Raw genomic sequence first — 15258 nt, 5'->3', positions numbered from 1 at the left:
GCAGAAGGCCCAGGAGCCCATGCTGAACCGAGGCCCCTGCACACAAAATTATGGTCTGACTTTGGGCAAATTACACAGTCTTTTTTACCCTGAGATTCCTCATCTGTCCATAAAAATAACTGCCCATGGCACACAGAGTTACAAGTATTAAAGGAAATCACCAAATTCACAAAGTAGCCAAGGGGCTACCAGTGCATCCTAAACAGACACATGCTGCCTTTAAGGCTCTGACACACACCAAGCGTGGTGGTCGAACAAAGTGTACACTGCTAAGTGTCAGTGTGTTAAGTGCTTCATGTGTGCTATAATAATCTTCAGAACTTACAGCAAGCCCAGGAAGTAACGAATATTATCATGCCCATTTCACAGACTCACCATCAGTTTAAGAGAGGTTACATTCAAGTCCAAGGCGCTATGGTGAGTAAATGGCGATTTCAACCTGAATATGGGCCCAGGCCTGGGCTCCATCTCTGTCCCATCCACCTGACCACTGCCTATGAATTCCACCTGTCCAATACCCAAGTTGAAGCCAGCCAGCTCTTAAATGCAATGTGTGTCACCGTTTGTCAATGTTGGTTCATTACCATAAACAGTTCTCAGAAAGCACTTCAGAAAGGAAAGTTGGACTCACATACCTGCCCACAAAGAAGAAGAATTCTGCCTTGCCTTCTCCTGTAACGTGCAGAAACCCTTCCCATTCACCACCGAATCCTTTTGTATGCTTCCTCCGTGTTCATGTTTACACATGGCTTATTAAAGTAGAAGTTACCTGCAGTAATTCCATCTCGGTTCCATTCCAAGCTTCCAGATTATCCATAATCAGGGTAATACCATAATTTTCTGTGAATGAAAACACTACAAATTGAATGAAAATATTGCAACCATGTCACTAAACAAAGAATGCTGAAAACAAGTCATCAGCGGCTGCCGCCACCCCCCAGTGAAGACAGGCCTGCAGCCATTCACAACGGTGCCCTCTGAGCAGACTCAGAATAAGAAAGGACAGATTACTGGCCCTAGATAGCTAGGTGCTTGTCTAAAGTATATATTCAGTCAGCCCAAATGTTGGCTTCCTCCCATATATTGAAAAGCATTAAATTTATGAACTTGAGATACCTGGCTTTCTTTAGATAACAAGCAATGTTTTATTGTTCTGACTACCTGGTCTTTGTTGTAAAGCTCCTATATAATCCTAGCTTCTCCCCTACTCTTGCGAGCAGTCCCTCAGAGTGTTCTGAGAGGCGGTCATCCTGGCTCGAGTCCTTCTGACAAATAAAACATAACTCTTAATATTCAGGCTGCACGTTTATTTCAATCAAGTCCCAGAATAGACACAACTCATCAATTGTGTAATGGGACACACTGGATCAGGAACCAAAAGAGTGTAGTAGTCCCTAAGAACTACGGCTCCCTCTTTCTTCCTGTCATTATACAATCCCACCAGAACTCATTACTTTGCTGTCTGCTCCTCTGGCAACCAAACTCAGAGAAGAGTCAACTCAGCAGAGCGTTCTGCTGGGGAGAACCCCTGCAGCAGCACTGCAGGCTGCCTGCCCTCCCGCACGCTCTGACGACTGCTAGTGTCCTCCGTGGAAACCAGGCCAACAGAGCTGTTCCCTACAGCTACAAAGTCCTAAATATTAAATAAAACCTTTCATTTTATACTATATGTTACATATATACCCATCTCTGAAAACAGCTTTGCCAGAAGCCCAAATCTTCAACATTAATCTGCAAAGGCAAATCAGGTCCCCAAGGGAAAACAAGTCTTAAGACGATGCTAAGACCTCCAAAGTCCTCTCCACGACCATAAACCAAACTGCCTCTAGGTCTGCAGCTGCAGGAGGCTACATGTCTGCTTTTAAAGCAACCCCTTCTTGCCCTCGGGTGCTACAATGCCCTTCTACGCCCTCCCATCTCAGGGTAAGAGCACCCACTGCAGAACCTTGCAGGGCAGCACTGACAGGACTGGACAATGAGGATCAGAGCTAAACTAAGCCTTCTGATGACACGAGTTGTCACTCGGTCACTTTACAGATGAAGATATATATAGAGAGAGGTGGGGTGTTATTGTTCAAAGTCACACAGATAAAAAGTGACAAAGTCTATAACTCTGCTCCTCCCTCTGGTGTGACGCCCCAACTGGGACAACCACAGGGTTCTTTCGTGCCTGCCTGACCAGTTCTTTCCTATCACTCATGACCCACCACAGGGTCTGAAATTAGCCTGCATTTGCAGCATCTTTTCCCTCCAGTTTCTCAGGAACAAGGCTGTTCGGGCCACTTTATGACTTCCAGGTCCCCGAAATCTCCGTGCTCAGGCTGCTCTTGCCTGTGCATCCGGCCCGCTGCTCAGAGGCTCTTCCTCACCTGCAGGAGGACGTTTCTACTCTTCACAGGGACACCCCCTTAGGGGATCCCTCCTCTCGCCCTCAGCATGGCAGGTGTCCCAGGCCACATCGCGAGATGCCCCAATAGGACTGCATCTGCCCAGGTCTGCTAGTCAGACCAGCAGCCTCAGAGCCAGGGATTATGCCCAGGTCACACTGCAAACCTACTGCCCGCCTCACAGACCCCAGCCAGCAGGTCACCTGGAAGTCACAGCAAGTGCCCCACCCAATCCAGAAGCCTCTTCATTTCCCAGCACCACTGATGACTGGTTTCCAAACTTTGGTCAGTTTCGCACAAAACAACACCTTCTACTGTGTAGTGGGTGGTTTTTGCTTCTGCACCCCATTCTTACTGAAAACGTTAAGGGAAACCAAAAAGCCTCTTCTCAACCCTTTTCTGATGATACCCTCCCACCCACAATATACATATGCTCAAGAGATTTGGATCCACGTGATTTTGTTTCCCTTACGATAAGTGGCTCAAAACACTGTGGGATTATTTTTCCTTTGAGGGTATTAGGACTCAGTTTCTCGGCTTTAATCTGTTTTTGTCTTTGTCTTCTTTGTTCCTAGCAGTTGCCACCTCTTACTCCCTTCAGCAGCCTCCCTCCCAACTTCTAGTCTAGGAAATCAGCTGTGATGAGGGGCACGGGGGCATTCACAGAAGATGCAACAAAGGCAAAAAGAGGCTATATAATTTGCCAAAGATATCACCTTCAACCCCCAACAGAGTGTGTCATGTCCCTGTGTTTAACTCTTATTCTAAGCAAGTTAACTTTTTGTAGATTATGTTTATAAAGATGAGAAATCAAAATACATACAAGGACACACATCAACTCTAAGATATTCATTAACTCCACTATTTTGTTTCTATTTATTTTATTTGTATTAAAAAATTAAGAACCCCTGCAACCAATATAACAAAATGTTACTGGGTTTTAAATACAGAATATAGAGGGGTTAAGTGTGTCATTACTCATCCTTATATGTATGTTCACAAGATAAAATTATTTGAAAGTCTCTCTCCCCTCTCCCTACTCACTACTGGCTCTCACCTGAGATCCCAGACCACACATCTAACAACCTTTCACTTTACCCACAGCTGAACTCATCAGTTTTCCCCCAGAAATCCCTCTGCAGCTTTCCCTCCTCAGAGCACAGCAGGACCATCATTTAACTCATTAATCCACCCAGAAACCTGGGCCTTACTCCATCCTACCTTCACAGACAGCTTTAAATCTTTCTTTTTACCATCTAAACATGCCTTCAATCTGTTCGCTTTTACCCACTATCCTACCGCTCAAGTGGAAGCCACCAACACTGCCCACCTGGACTCACGAGTCTCCCAAGTGGCCCCACAGCCACTCTCCCCTACTTGAGACAAATGGGATTGTGTCACTCCCATGCTTTTTGGGCTCTTTTCAGACCCACTGTTCATAGAAGAAACCCCAATTTCTTCACCTTGTGAAGGTGTTTGCCATGAAACTGTCAGCTCATGGAGGGCAGGGCACGCCCTCTCCCCTCAACCCCACTCTCTGGCAGAGCATCAGCTTGGGAGGACCCGCTGAGCTACATCAGCCTGTATCCTAAACCTGGTCTTGGGTTCTTAGCAAACTGCTTCACTTATCCATACATATCCAAGGTAGATAAGAAAGATTTTAGATGTTGAGCTAGACTATTCATTTGGGGATTTTGCACTGGCAACCTGCAAGTATATGTTCTAATGTTTGTGTCTTGTTAAAACCACACCCAGATTAAAGGAGTATTTGTGGAATGTCTTCGGAGTAAAAGGGTTCTGTACTTTTACAGACTTTATGTTTTATAACATGAATAACCCGGACAGGGTCACAAATGGAACCGCCTCACAAGTGACAGAAGACAGGTGAGATGCATATAGCAACAGGTCACAAAGATGGTAAGAGCAAAGTTGTTTCTCCAAACCCCAAAAAAATTCCTCCAAGAACAGAAAACTCAGAATTTTGAAAGTAAAATACTATCATATAAGGAAAGAAAATAAATAATCCTCTTCATCAGGGTTTCAAGATCTGACTGCAGAGTTATTAGCAGGCTATACTGAATCCTAGCACAGAAAATTCAGATGGACTAGTGGTGAGTAAGTTCCAGGAAAATGGCAGTAATTCCTCCACTTGAAAGAGGACACACACTCACTTGTTCAAGGTGATTGCAAACAACATTCTGCAGAAATTCAGAATATTCAGGCACCGCTTCTAGATGGTGATGACACGGAAGGATGGCTTGGATGCATGCTTCTAACTGAGTCACCGGCATTCTTACACTGCAGGGGGAAACGGAGGCCCTCAGCCAAGAGCAGAGATGTTCCTGTCATGTATCCCAGGTCGTGCCTCGGGGACTCAGTGTCCTGTAGCAGTCCGGCCCCAGGCGAGGACCAGCAGCGTGGCCCACCCAAGCAGGAAGGGCACTGTGCTTGAGAAAGCCCACACCAGATGGGAGCAAGAGTGGCTGGTGGGGTTTTGTGAACCTATGAATTCTCATAGAAAAAAACCTGCATACATTCAAGTGATACAATTAACAGTAGCATTCTTTTTAACAAAATTTCAAATGTCAGTGGTAATTTTACCATTCCTTTTCTCTTGTCCCCTGCACTCTGAGACAGGCTTAGGTTCTCTCACACTTGCAGCTCTGATGCAATAGTTGTGAAGTTATTTTACTTTACTGCAAGTGTCTTCGCTCCACGTGTCACTGTGACTGTCGTCTCTTAACACAGTCAGATATCTTCCTGGATCTCTCCATGAGTTCCTTGCTCCTGCTTCTCAGATCCTGAGATAAAGAACAGGTGAAGGCACATGACTGGAAAAGTCAATGTGGACTTGAGCAAAGTCCTCAGTGACCCCCTAGGTGAGTGTTGACCACCCCTTAGCTTCGATTCTCAAAGTTCTGCCCAGGGTGACATCCAGACAGGAGGGAGTCCTGGGCCCAATTAAAAGCTGTGTGGCTTGGGTGCGGGGAAAGGTGCAGGAGCTAGTTCCGTAGCCGGGACCCTCCACACCTCTGCTCCTCTCTCTCCCGAGGCCCCGCTGCCAAGCCCCCACGTTCCCTGATATTCTGTCCTTCTCTTCTACTCTACTTCAAGCCCTTTTCCTCTTCCTTTATTCCCTGATTATCTGCAGCTGGAGAGATTTTTCCATCACAAAATCTGAAAAAATTTCCTGCAGCTGAAAAAGAGGTCTCCAGAGGTCAATGCCCATATGGTGGTTCCCGAAGAGAGCCCCTGGTTAGGGGGACCCTCACCAACACTCACGGGACATCCGGTATGTTACAGGGTCGACCACCCCCAACAAGAGTTTGCTGTGACCCCAAGGCACGCACAGCATCCCTGCTCACTAAAGTGTAGTTGTAATCCGTTATTAAGAAGCAAAAATAAAAAAAAATTTCTCATGTTTCTTACTAAAATTATTTATGAGTTAGAAAAAGAAATTGTAAAAGAAAAGAACAAATTTGACTCCATGTTAGCTGTGTTCGTTTGGCTTTAAACCTGTACCTTGTTTTCTAGGCTCCGACTTGCTATCTCTGCACCTTTTGTAAAAAAAAGTTGCCTTTAGCCTGAAATATCCAGGACAGCCTATTCTCCGGGCTCTGATCTTTAAGGATATTAGCTCTTCTACACTTATGTACAGATGGCAAGTTGCAAAATAGATAATAACCTTTCTTTCATTTGGAGGTTTTATGGGGGCACCTTAATTTGACCCACCATGGACAGCTGCAGGAACAAAGGATTCCAAGGACAAACAATTCGTACAGCGAGAAGTTTGCAACAACCAACCACATCCCCGCCGCTTTTTAGTATAAAAGGAGACTGAATTCTGCTTTGGGGAAGAGAGTTCTACTGGATATCAATATGCCATTTTCTGGGTCTGCCAGATTTTCAAATGAAGTCACTATTCCTTACTCCAACATCTCATCTCCCCATTTATTGGCCTGTCATGCAGCAAGCAGAACGAGTTTGGACTTGGTAACAAAATGACTGCATTAGAGGTAGTATGTCTCCACTGTTTCCTCATTTCCAGTATGTCACAGCCTATCAATTTTATATGCTGTTTAACAACATGACAAAGACCTATTATACGGAATTGATTCCACAGAAATAAAATTATTTCTACTCCCTCAAGACTTTTTTCTTTTCTATTTCATTTTGTTTTGCTTATTGAAAAGAAAATAAAAGTCAAATCATTTTATTTCATGTATTTTTATAGCTACATAATGTAAATACTACAAAAATATTTAAATTGCAATAAAACTTGTTAATATATTTGTATAAAGATATATAAACAATCAATGCAGATTAGGAAAGGAGTAGATATTTAGTAAAAATCTACTGCACATCCAGTCTTTTACAAGCATATCCTGGAATATAAGCTCTATTATCCAGGGGTCCCCCACCCCCATTCTCACTGCCAATTCCCTTAGTAATCAACTACCAAGGCACCAGCATAGAACCATGCGATCGCTATTTTAGGTATAAATGAATGAATTAGCTCATTCAATTCTAAAACAGAAACCTTAAAATAAATACTGAACTTATTTACAGATAAACAAATTTGGACACAAAAAAGTACAGTTTCTCCCCCAAGACACAAAGATAATAATTGGTAAAGGCAAGATTTGAACTAATCTGCCTGATTATAAAGCTAAGGTGGAAATCCCCTTCGACTGTGTAGGTCCAGCAGCACAGCCCATCACCCTATCTTTGTTCAGATCTGGCTTTAGACAGCCTGAGACAGCACCCCATTCCTATGGAACTCGAGGGGAAATGATAACAATAAGGATTTTATATTCAGTAGTTTCTTAGGTCTCAATTATATAAAGTGTCAGCAGGTCAGCAGAAAACTCTGGGAAATATGAGTGGGTCCAGAGCTTTTCGCTGATAAGAAACTCAATCTATCAGGACAGAGTGACCTTCCCATGAGTGGCCTCATGAACATAAACTAAAGGCAGCTGAAATGAAAACTAGCAAGAACATGGAAGTGAAGCAGGAAGGATCCCTACTATCCCCTGCCCAGTTGCCTCTTCACCCACGTGGACAAGATGGCAGAAGACCCAGGTTCTTGTCTAAGTTACAACATCATGGATTCTCACCCATAAAATGTTGCGACTCTATGCTGTCTTAAGTCCTTTACAACTAAAATATGATGACACCAATATCTCAGCGGAATGTCTATGTCTCCACTTTCTCTCTTCTATTAGGAGACTATATCTATGGCCACAAACAGAAATTCAATTAAAAACACCATGCACGAAGCCTGGTGAAAGTCTGTGTAAGAGACATTGTTCTCACTCTCTGTGAATGAAAACTCAGAAAAAGTGGACCTTCTCCCTCTGTAAGTGGGAGGTAGACTGATTTTGTGTGTGTGTGTGTTTGCACGCACATGTGTGTGTGTAAATCATATAAAATATATTCTGGGATTTGCACAGTTTTTTTTATGATACTATCATTTCATGAGGATGAGCCAACCTTTAAAGTAATTTGAATCTATTTTTCTGAGAGGCTCTTTTGGTGGAGGTTGGGAAAGGGGAAAGGAAAGGAGGAAAGAAGTAAATGAAGCAAAGCTGTAAGAATACTGCTAGGGAAAGGCAAGAGATTAATTTTGTTCCTACTTGCATCACACACAAATTAGGGACTGGCTTTCCCCCATGTCTTGTCAAGCACTGAGCTGCAGAAGAACAGGCGACAGCCCATTTCTCACTGAGCTTGTGACTGTATGTGACATCTTATAGACACAAATTATTTAACCTGATCAAACACTCTAGCAGCAGGATGTAATTCTCCTAATTTGAGAGACAAGAAAACAGGAAGTGAAAGACGGTATATAGCTTGACAAAAGTCAGAGGACAAGTAAACTAAAGAGGATGAATTCAAACTCAGATCTGAGTGCAGAGTCTGATATTCCCACTCCCAGGGCTGGAAAATCCTTAACACAAGGTTCCCCAGCTCCTCTGCATTGTTCCTGGCACCAAGCATTTCCCATGGCGATGGTCTCCAATTCTCAGACACAGTGCTCTGTGCAGCCAATAACCTCCATTCGACCTTGATCATCTACCTGCCACGCCTACCAGGCTTCACCATACAGGCAGGAAAGCTGGATTTCAAGTGCATACAAAGCCACCCTGGTTTAAGCTGGACTGTTTATCAGCTTTTCCAGCATAAAGGCAGCCATGAAAGTGCTCACAGTTTGTACATGAGCCACACTACCTCTCTCCATCTGTCTCCCCACCTATACTACTTAGCTATGACCATTTTGAGAATCTTGGAAACAAATTTTTAAAAACAGAAAAGAAAGGATTCTGTAACAAGTACTTAATACTTACAATTTTAAATGAGAAGTTACAAAGTGAGTATTTACAAACCGAATCTGCCTTCCTAGGTGTCAGTTTTAACAGTTAAAAAATATAATAGCAAAAATTTCTCACTTAAAAAATTAACAAAAACATCAACAATAATCTGGAATAAACTCAAAAACAATGCCCATGTTGTACATGGAGAAAGTACAGGACTGTACTGAGGGGTAAAGTAAAAGTGTGAAAGTAGAGACATCAACCTTTTGTATGGAGGAAAGCAGTTTTAAAGATGTACGTTCTCCTAAAGATAATTCAAAATTACTAAAAAATCCCATGACAACACTTATCTTTTTTTTTTAACTTGAAAAAATTATATTAGAATTCTTCAGGAATAATAAAGTCATAATACAAGCCAAGAAATTTAGGGATCGAAAAAAGAATCAAAAAATTCACACTGTAATATATTAAATAAATTTTTACAATATGTAAGATATAGTGCTAGAGTAAGAAAGTAAGATTGACAGAAATAAATCATGAGCTCAAAAAGAGACTCTAGTATACATAAGTATTTTTTACAGGTGGGATTTCAAATTAAAAAGCAAAGTATGAATTTAATAATTGTCTTGTTACAATCAGAGAATACCTGGAAAAAACAAATTCTATTCCCGTCAAAATGACCACAAGAAAAATTACAGAAAATGATGTAAATATTAGAAAGTACTAATAAGAGCAAATACAACTCTTTGCTCATATCAATTCAGCTTCTCCTCACTGTAACAAGTACCATTATCATCTCCATCTTAGAGATTAAAAAAACCTACAGAAGAAATTTATACCATTATAAGAAAGCATTTCTAAGAATAAAACCCAAAAAGAAGACATTTACTATCTTAAGATTATTTTGGGCCACAACAATAATGAACCTACTGAACAAAATGAAAGGCAAGAAATGACAAGTAAAAGCTCTCTGATACATGTTGATGAAGACAAGGGGTTAATGTTCATAATACACATTGAGCTGTCACAAAGCAGCAAGAAGCTCCCCCACTTAAATGTTTGCAAAGGACAAAAGGGATCATTCACTTTTTAAAAGTCAGATGGCTAATGAGTGAAAAATGCTCAAAACCTCACTGGTCATCAAGTGCAAACTAAAATAATGAAAATCATTTTGCTCGTCATATTGGCAAATATGTTTAAAAGATATTATAGCTAGTGTCCATCTTTGAGACAACAAACTGTGAGCGATCTTTTGGAGGATGACATGTCAATGGATATGTAAACTCTGAAAAACGTGTGTGCACACAGGCTGAACTCCACTTTTAGGAATCGTTACATTTAGAAAAAATCAGTTCAAAAAGATGTACTCATCAGAACATTTGCACAGCACTGTTTACAATGGTGGGAAGAAATGCTGAAGTGAAATCATATCCAGCGATAGAGAATTGGTTACATAAGTTATTCTACATCTTTTCATGCCCCACAGGAGAAGGAATTTCAAGATTCACTTGAAAGCATCCTGTGATGTATGAAGTTGTCACATCCAAGGACTAAATTTCCAGAAACCTTAGCTAAAGGAATACTCATACAAGATCACAGGAATGTTTGTACAAGAAGGATGCCAGTCAAACACCCTTTCTGACAGTGGAAAATGGAGAAAACTTAAGTGTCCACCATCAAGACAATGATGCGGTAAATCACGGAGAGCTGTGGGCACTAAAGTTGCAGCGTTTCAGCGTGGTCCAAGGCCTTGTCCACAGTACTCTCCCACGAAAGGTGTCGTTACACAAGAGACCAAACCTGCACATCAGGAGACCCCTTTACTCTATCTGAAAGGACCGGGTGAGTCTGGAGTGGGAGGAGGTCTATGATATATACGTTAGTGAATAAACCGAGCTACAGAAAACATATAGTATGGCCTTATTTTTCAATAAAGCATATATACACACACATATACATAGATTTCTCATATACGTGTATGTATGTGTGTATATATATATGACAAAGGCATAAAGGTCATGAAATATATACTCCACATTGTCAGCAGCTTTTACTCTCAGGAAAAAAGGGGAAGGGAAGTAGGGGACTTTCGGTACCACCACAGTTCTCTTTTCAGAATTTCAATTAAGTATACTTGGAATTTAAAAGTTTACTTAAGTACAAAGTAAAATGGACGATGCCTCCACAAAACAGAATGCTATACTGGTCATTAAAAATCATGTCAGGGGAGATAGAATATTGTAGAAAAATGTGTAATAAGCCGAATGGAAAATGGAGGTCTCCACACAGTAAACAGGCACACAGTGCTCACTGGTTTTTATGACAGAGCTGATACACACTGATGAAAAGAACAGAAAATAGATGTTAAAGTGTTAATTATTATCTTTGAGTACTGGGACCAGGATAGACCCTTTTGACTCTTTTTTCAGACTTTTATATTAAATACACATTATTTTTCATCTGAAAAATGCATTTTTAGATGTCTAGTACCACACATTGGAAAAAATACATGAGTAGTTACAGAAACAAATAACTAGGAGACACCGCAGCACCGTCACACAGTGTAGAAAGGGCGATCCTGAATAACACCACGCAGTTACATAAGGACCCACAAAGTGAGAGCACCCGCTGTAACAGGACGCGGCTCCCTTCCATTTGTCAGTTGTGTCTTCAGGGCTGAGGCATTTCTGAGCACGGCCAGTGTCAGTGCTGGTGTCTGGATGGATGCCACTGGAGGTGAGGGCACCTGCAAGCCGAGAGGAAGAACAGAAGTAATCCTCTGCTTTTTCTGTCTTGTTTCTTTGTTACTTTTAAAGAGAGGCGTAAATAAGATAAACTGAATCTTCCTTACTGAAATTTCACTAATGAAGCCATTTTTAAAGTGTTCACAACTTATATTCTGCCTATAACTGTCTTTTCAAAAAAGCCTCATATTTATTAAATGTTAATTAACTCAGTTAATTAACTACATGTTGAAACCTTTTAAAAAACATGAAATGCACTACGTGAAAGCAACACACATGCAGTGACTAGCTCAGCTGTCTTTACGGCAGTGCAGTCAGCCCCCACCATCCCGAGACCCTGAACTCCTGATGCTGGGAAGAGAGCACGCTGCTTCCTCAGATGGAGAGAAACGGTAAAAGCATTTTCTGAAATCTACAGCACTGACAAAACATAACTGCTTAATCCCAGGCTCCTTGGAGGCTGTCATTTTCCGTTTCTGGCCAACACCCTTCAATGAGCAGAACCACCCCATTCCCGAGTCATGGGACTCACGTGGGCAGCAGTTTTGGAGAAATTTCCAGTTATAGAATGTTAACCAACTATACATAAAACTCTGAAAAAGAAAAGATGCAATACTCAGATTTTGGAAGACACTCAAAATATTCTCCTAAGTCTTAGTATTTGGAAAGGCTGGGCTTCTCCTAAGCCACTTATTTATTTCACAGCCAGTGAGCATCTCCCACAAACCCTGCTTCCCTGTGTGTGCTGGGAGCCTCAGGAACATTGATGCTGTCTATCTTATAAGTCACAAGGCAGAGGCGTGTGTCTCACACCTGCAACTCTCAAACAGGCTCAACTCCGAGCCTCAATTTGTGAACTTGGCCCCATTTTCTCACCTGTTTATTTGGTATCTGTTCTTCTTTAAGCTGCCTGAAGTGCTTCTTGGAACAAGTCAGAAGAATGAGTGGGTAGAGAAATGGACAGATGGACAGGTGAGAGATGGGCAGACAAACAGGGAGACTCCAAGAGAAGGGGAGCAAACAAAATTTCCTATGCAAAACCCTCTTCTAGTCAAGGAAGAAAACCATCACGAAGAAGTGTGAAGAGGCAGGTGGCTTAGGACTGTTTCCTGGATTCCATCAAAAGTCACACAACGTGATGAGAGGGTAGAAGTATAAATAATAAAAGAAAAAAAGCATGCATGTTTGAAAAATATATCTACATTATGTACTTTCTAAAGAATAGATTTATATCAGCAAGGCTCAATAACACAATCTTTGGGTATTTACAGAAGTGAGAATCCCATCTCCAATCCGCAAGACATCCCTTCGGAGCACTGAGGGTCTACACAGTGCGATCATAAAGCCGTAACCGCAAAAGCTGTGCTATCCTGCACTTACGAGGAACGAGCAGCTGTGCTTGGCCTGCCCACGCGCGTCGTTTACAACCCACAGCACCTCTACGGGGGAGGGATGACTAGCGAGCCCTGTCTCTGCAGGAAAGAAAAAAGTCCGGGAGAGGCTAAGCCGACCTACAAGTTCTCCATTTCACAGGACTTGTCACTCCAGAGCAGGACTCGAACTCGGCCCACGTTTGTAACCACAGTACTACCGTAATTTATGTGCTTTTTGTGTGTATAATACATTTGTTTCTGGCATGAAAGTGTATTTAATAAATGATCGGTTGTCTTGTATATTTCATTAGCTCACAATCTTTATATTTTTGAATTGTACTCTTCCCCTGGAGAAATGAACGGAAAGAGCAGTGGTCAGAATGAGGTGGGGCTTCATTCTTTATCTGTTACCTCATCTCATCCAAGTCCCCAAGCAGGGAGAAGGAGCAAATGTTCTCTTCATCTTTTAAAGAGAGGGCTCCAGTGATGGTGATTTACTCAACTCCAAAACTAAGTCTGGGGGAAGGGCACATGCAGCAACGAGAGCAGTATCACCTGTAGGAAGGGAAAAAGAGCTCAGGGGATGGCTCAATGGGTCAGCCTGATTTAATTTCAATTGATAATTCAATAACACACTCTAAAAATACTAGCATGCAATGGATTTGCTCTTTCTTGACATCTAGCAAGTTTCCACAGCCGACATGTAACATTATCATGAACTAGTGAAAAGAAGAGTCCACAGACAAGGAAAATCAATGCCACAGGCAGGCTGAAACCCAGGCTGGAGGAAAGGAAGAGAAAGGGCATATTTAAGAAGAGGGGAAAGTCTGGGAAAAAGACATCATCACAAGGACTCTCAAGCATCATCCAGCAATCATATAATCATTCTTTCAAGAGAGAGTTACTTAGGTCCTATTTTGTGCGAGATTTTACAAAGGGCAAAGAGAGACCACAGCGTCCATGGTGGCAGCAAGTTGCAGGGCTATAATACAATTCTAATCTTGGTACCTTGCACAATTGTCCTCAGTATAAAGGCAAAAATTAAAGTAAAATAATACTATGTAAACCATACACATTGCTGAAATAAATTAAAGAAGACCTAAATACCTGGAAAGACAAACCACGCAAATTCCTGGATCACATGACAATATTCTTGGGATGGCAGTGCTCCCCAGAGTGAAGCACACATACAACGTGGTCTTGATCACAATCCCAGCGGGCTCCTCAGCAATAACTGACTAGCTTCTGCTACAATTCATATGGGAATTCGAGGGTCTCAGTAACCAAAACGTACCTGAAAGAGTAGAACAAAGTGAGAGGACTTGTAATTCTCAATTTCAAACATTACAACTGTATCTACAAGTGAGATTAGAGGCCATTTTTAAGGTATTATTGTGTTTATCCTTATTTTCTAAATTCTGTACAACGAATATACCTGTTAGAATAAGAAAAATAAAAACTAAAGTATCTTTTAAAACATGCACACCGATTCATTCATTGGGGAAAATTATTTTAACTATAAAGAGGTAAACAAATATCTAGTGAAAAAGGACTACTTAAAAACAAGTCTGCATTTACAATTTTCATAAATTGAAAACTGAAAAGCACAAACACATCAAATTTCTAGGAAGACTGGTGAAACATATTAATAATTATTTTCAAAAATTCTAATTGCACAATGAAAACACAAGAAAGAGAAAATCGTGATTGACAGGAAACTGCGAACACGTGGAGAGCAAAGGCCTTGAAATCACTGTTCCTTTAACTCTGCTACTAGCTCAATAGGAGAGGAAATTCCTCACTGAGGGGACAGTGGAATCCCATGCATAAGATAGGATACACAGTACAAACTGCAGTAGTATCGGGAGTGAATATGTTAGAAGAATTCTGAAGTTACAACATTGCTGAAAAACTATAAAAACACTGACAGACAGATTAAAACACACAGTCATACATATTATATAGAAACATGAACTCTGCTCCCATGTTGCATAGAAATACAAACATATTTGTTCATTTATGGGCACTGATTACTTTATCCCAGGTAGAATATTTCAACTAAAACAAATAATCAATATTACACTCCTATTGTCAAATGTACTTGATAACTTACTCTGCTATGTAACCATATGTGTCTAAGATAGATCTAAAATTAGTGAAAAAGAGCTTTGTATGGTTTCTTGAATTCTTCTCAAAATTCCAAGCTTAATTTTAAAATAAATCTGAGCAGTATTTCTATATTATCTTTTCCCTTGTGAAATGAACAACACAGTCTGTTGTCAAAATTCTGTCCTTACAATGATTCACGAGCACCATATCCTCACAAAACTGCTGGACAGCAAGTCACTATCCAGACACTGTGACCAAATAAATGAAACAGAAGGAAGACAGTGATCCTATTCTGGAGGGCTTATAGTCTGTGTCAACACTGGGGTTTTTA

At 41.2% G+C, this 15258-nt stretch overlaps 1 protein-coding gene across 5 annotated transcripts in view; it reads right to left on the bottom strand.

The window, feature by feature from the left end:
• Positions 1 to 15258, bottom strand: part of LOC140694822 (trafficking protein particle complex subunit 9-like) — a 49136-nt gene that overhangs the window by 12914 nt on the left and 20964 nt on the right. For 2 of the 5 annotated variants that reach the window (XR_012070462.1, XR_012070463.1), the window contains one exon: positions 13230 to 13373. Coding sequence is in view for 2 of the 5 variants with exons in the window: in XM_072957875.1 (XP_072813976.1) it covers positions 11314 to 11447 (134 nt within the window). In the remaining 3 variants the exon portion in view is untranslated. Of the gene's footprint in view, positions 1 to 769; positions 841 to 4558; positions 4810 to 11174; positions 11448 to 13229; positions 13374 to 13925; positions 14113 to 15258 lie in introns of those variants that run through there. The other 3 variants (XM_072957876.1, XR_012070461.1, XM_072957875.1) reach the window with 3 other exon arrangements.

The sequence above is a fragment of the Vicugna pacos genome, unplaced genomic scaffold, assembly GCF_048564905.1.
Source record: "Vicugna pacos unplaced genomic scaffold, VicPac4 scaffold_104, whole genome shotgun sequence".
In the NCBI taxonomy this organism is placed as follows: domain Eukaryota; kingdom Metazoa; phylum Chordata; class Mammalia; order Artiodactyla; family Camelidae; genus Vicugna; species Vicugna pacos.
Note: the sequence above shows the minus strand (reverse complement) of the source record. Positions and strands in the feature narration are given on the sequence as shown.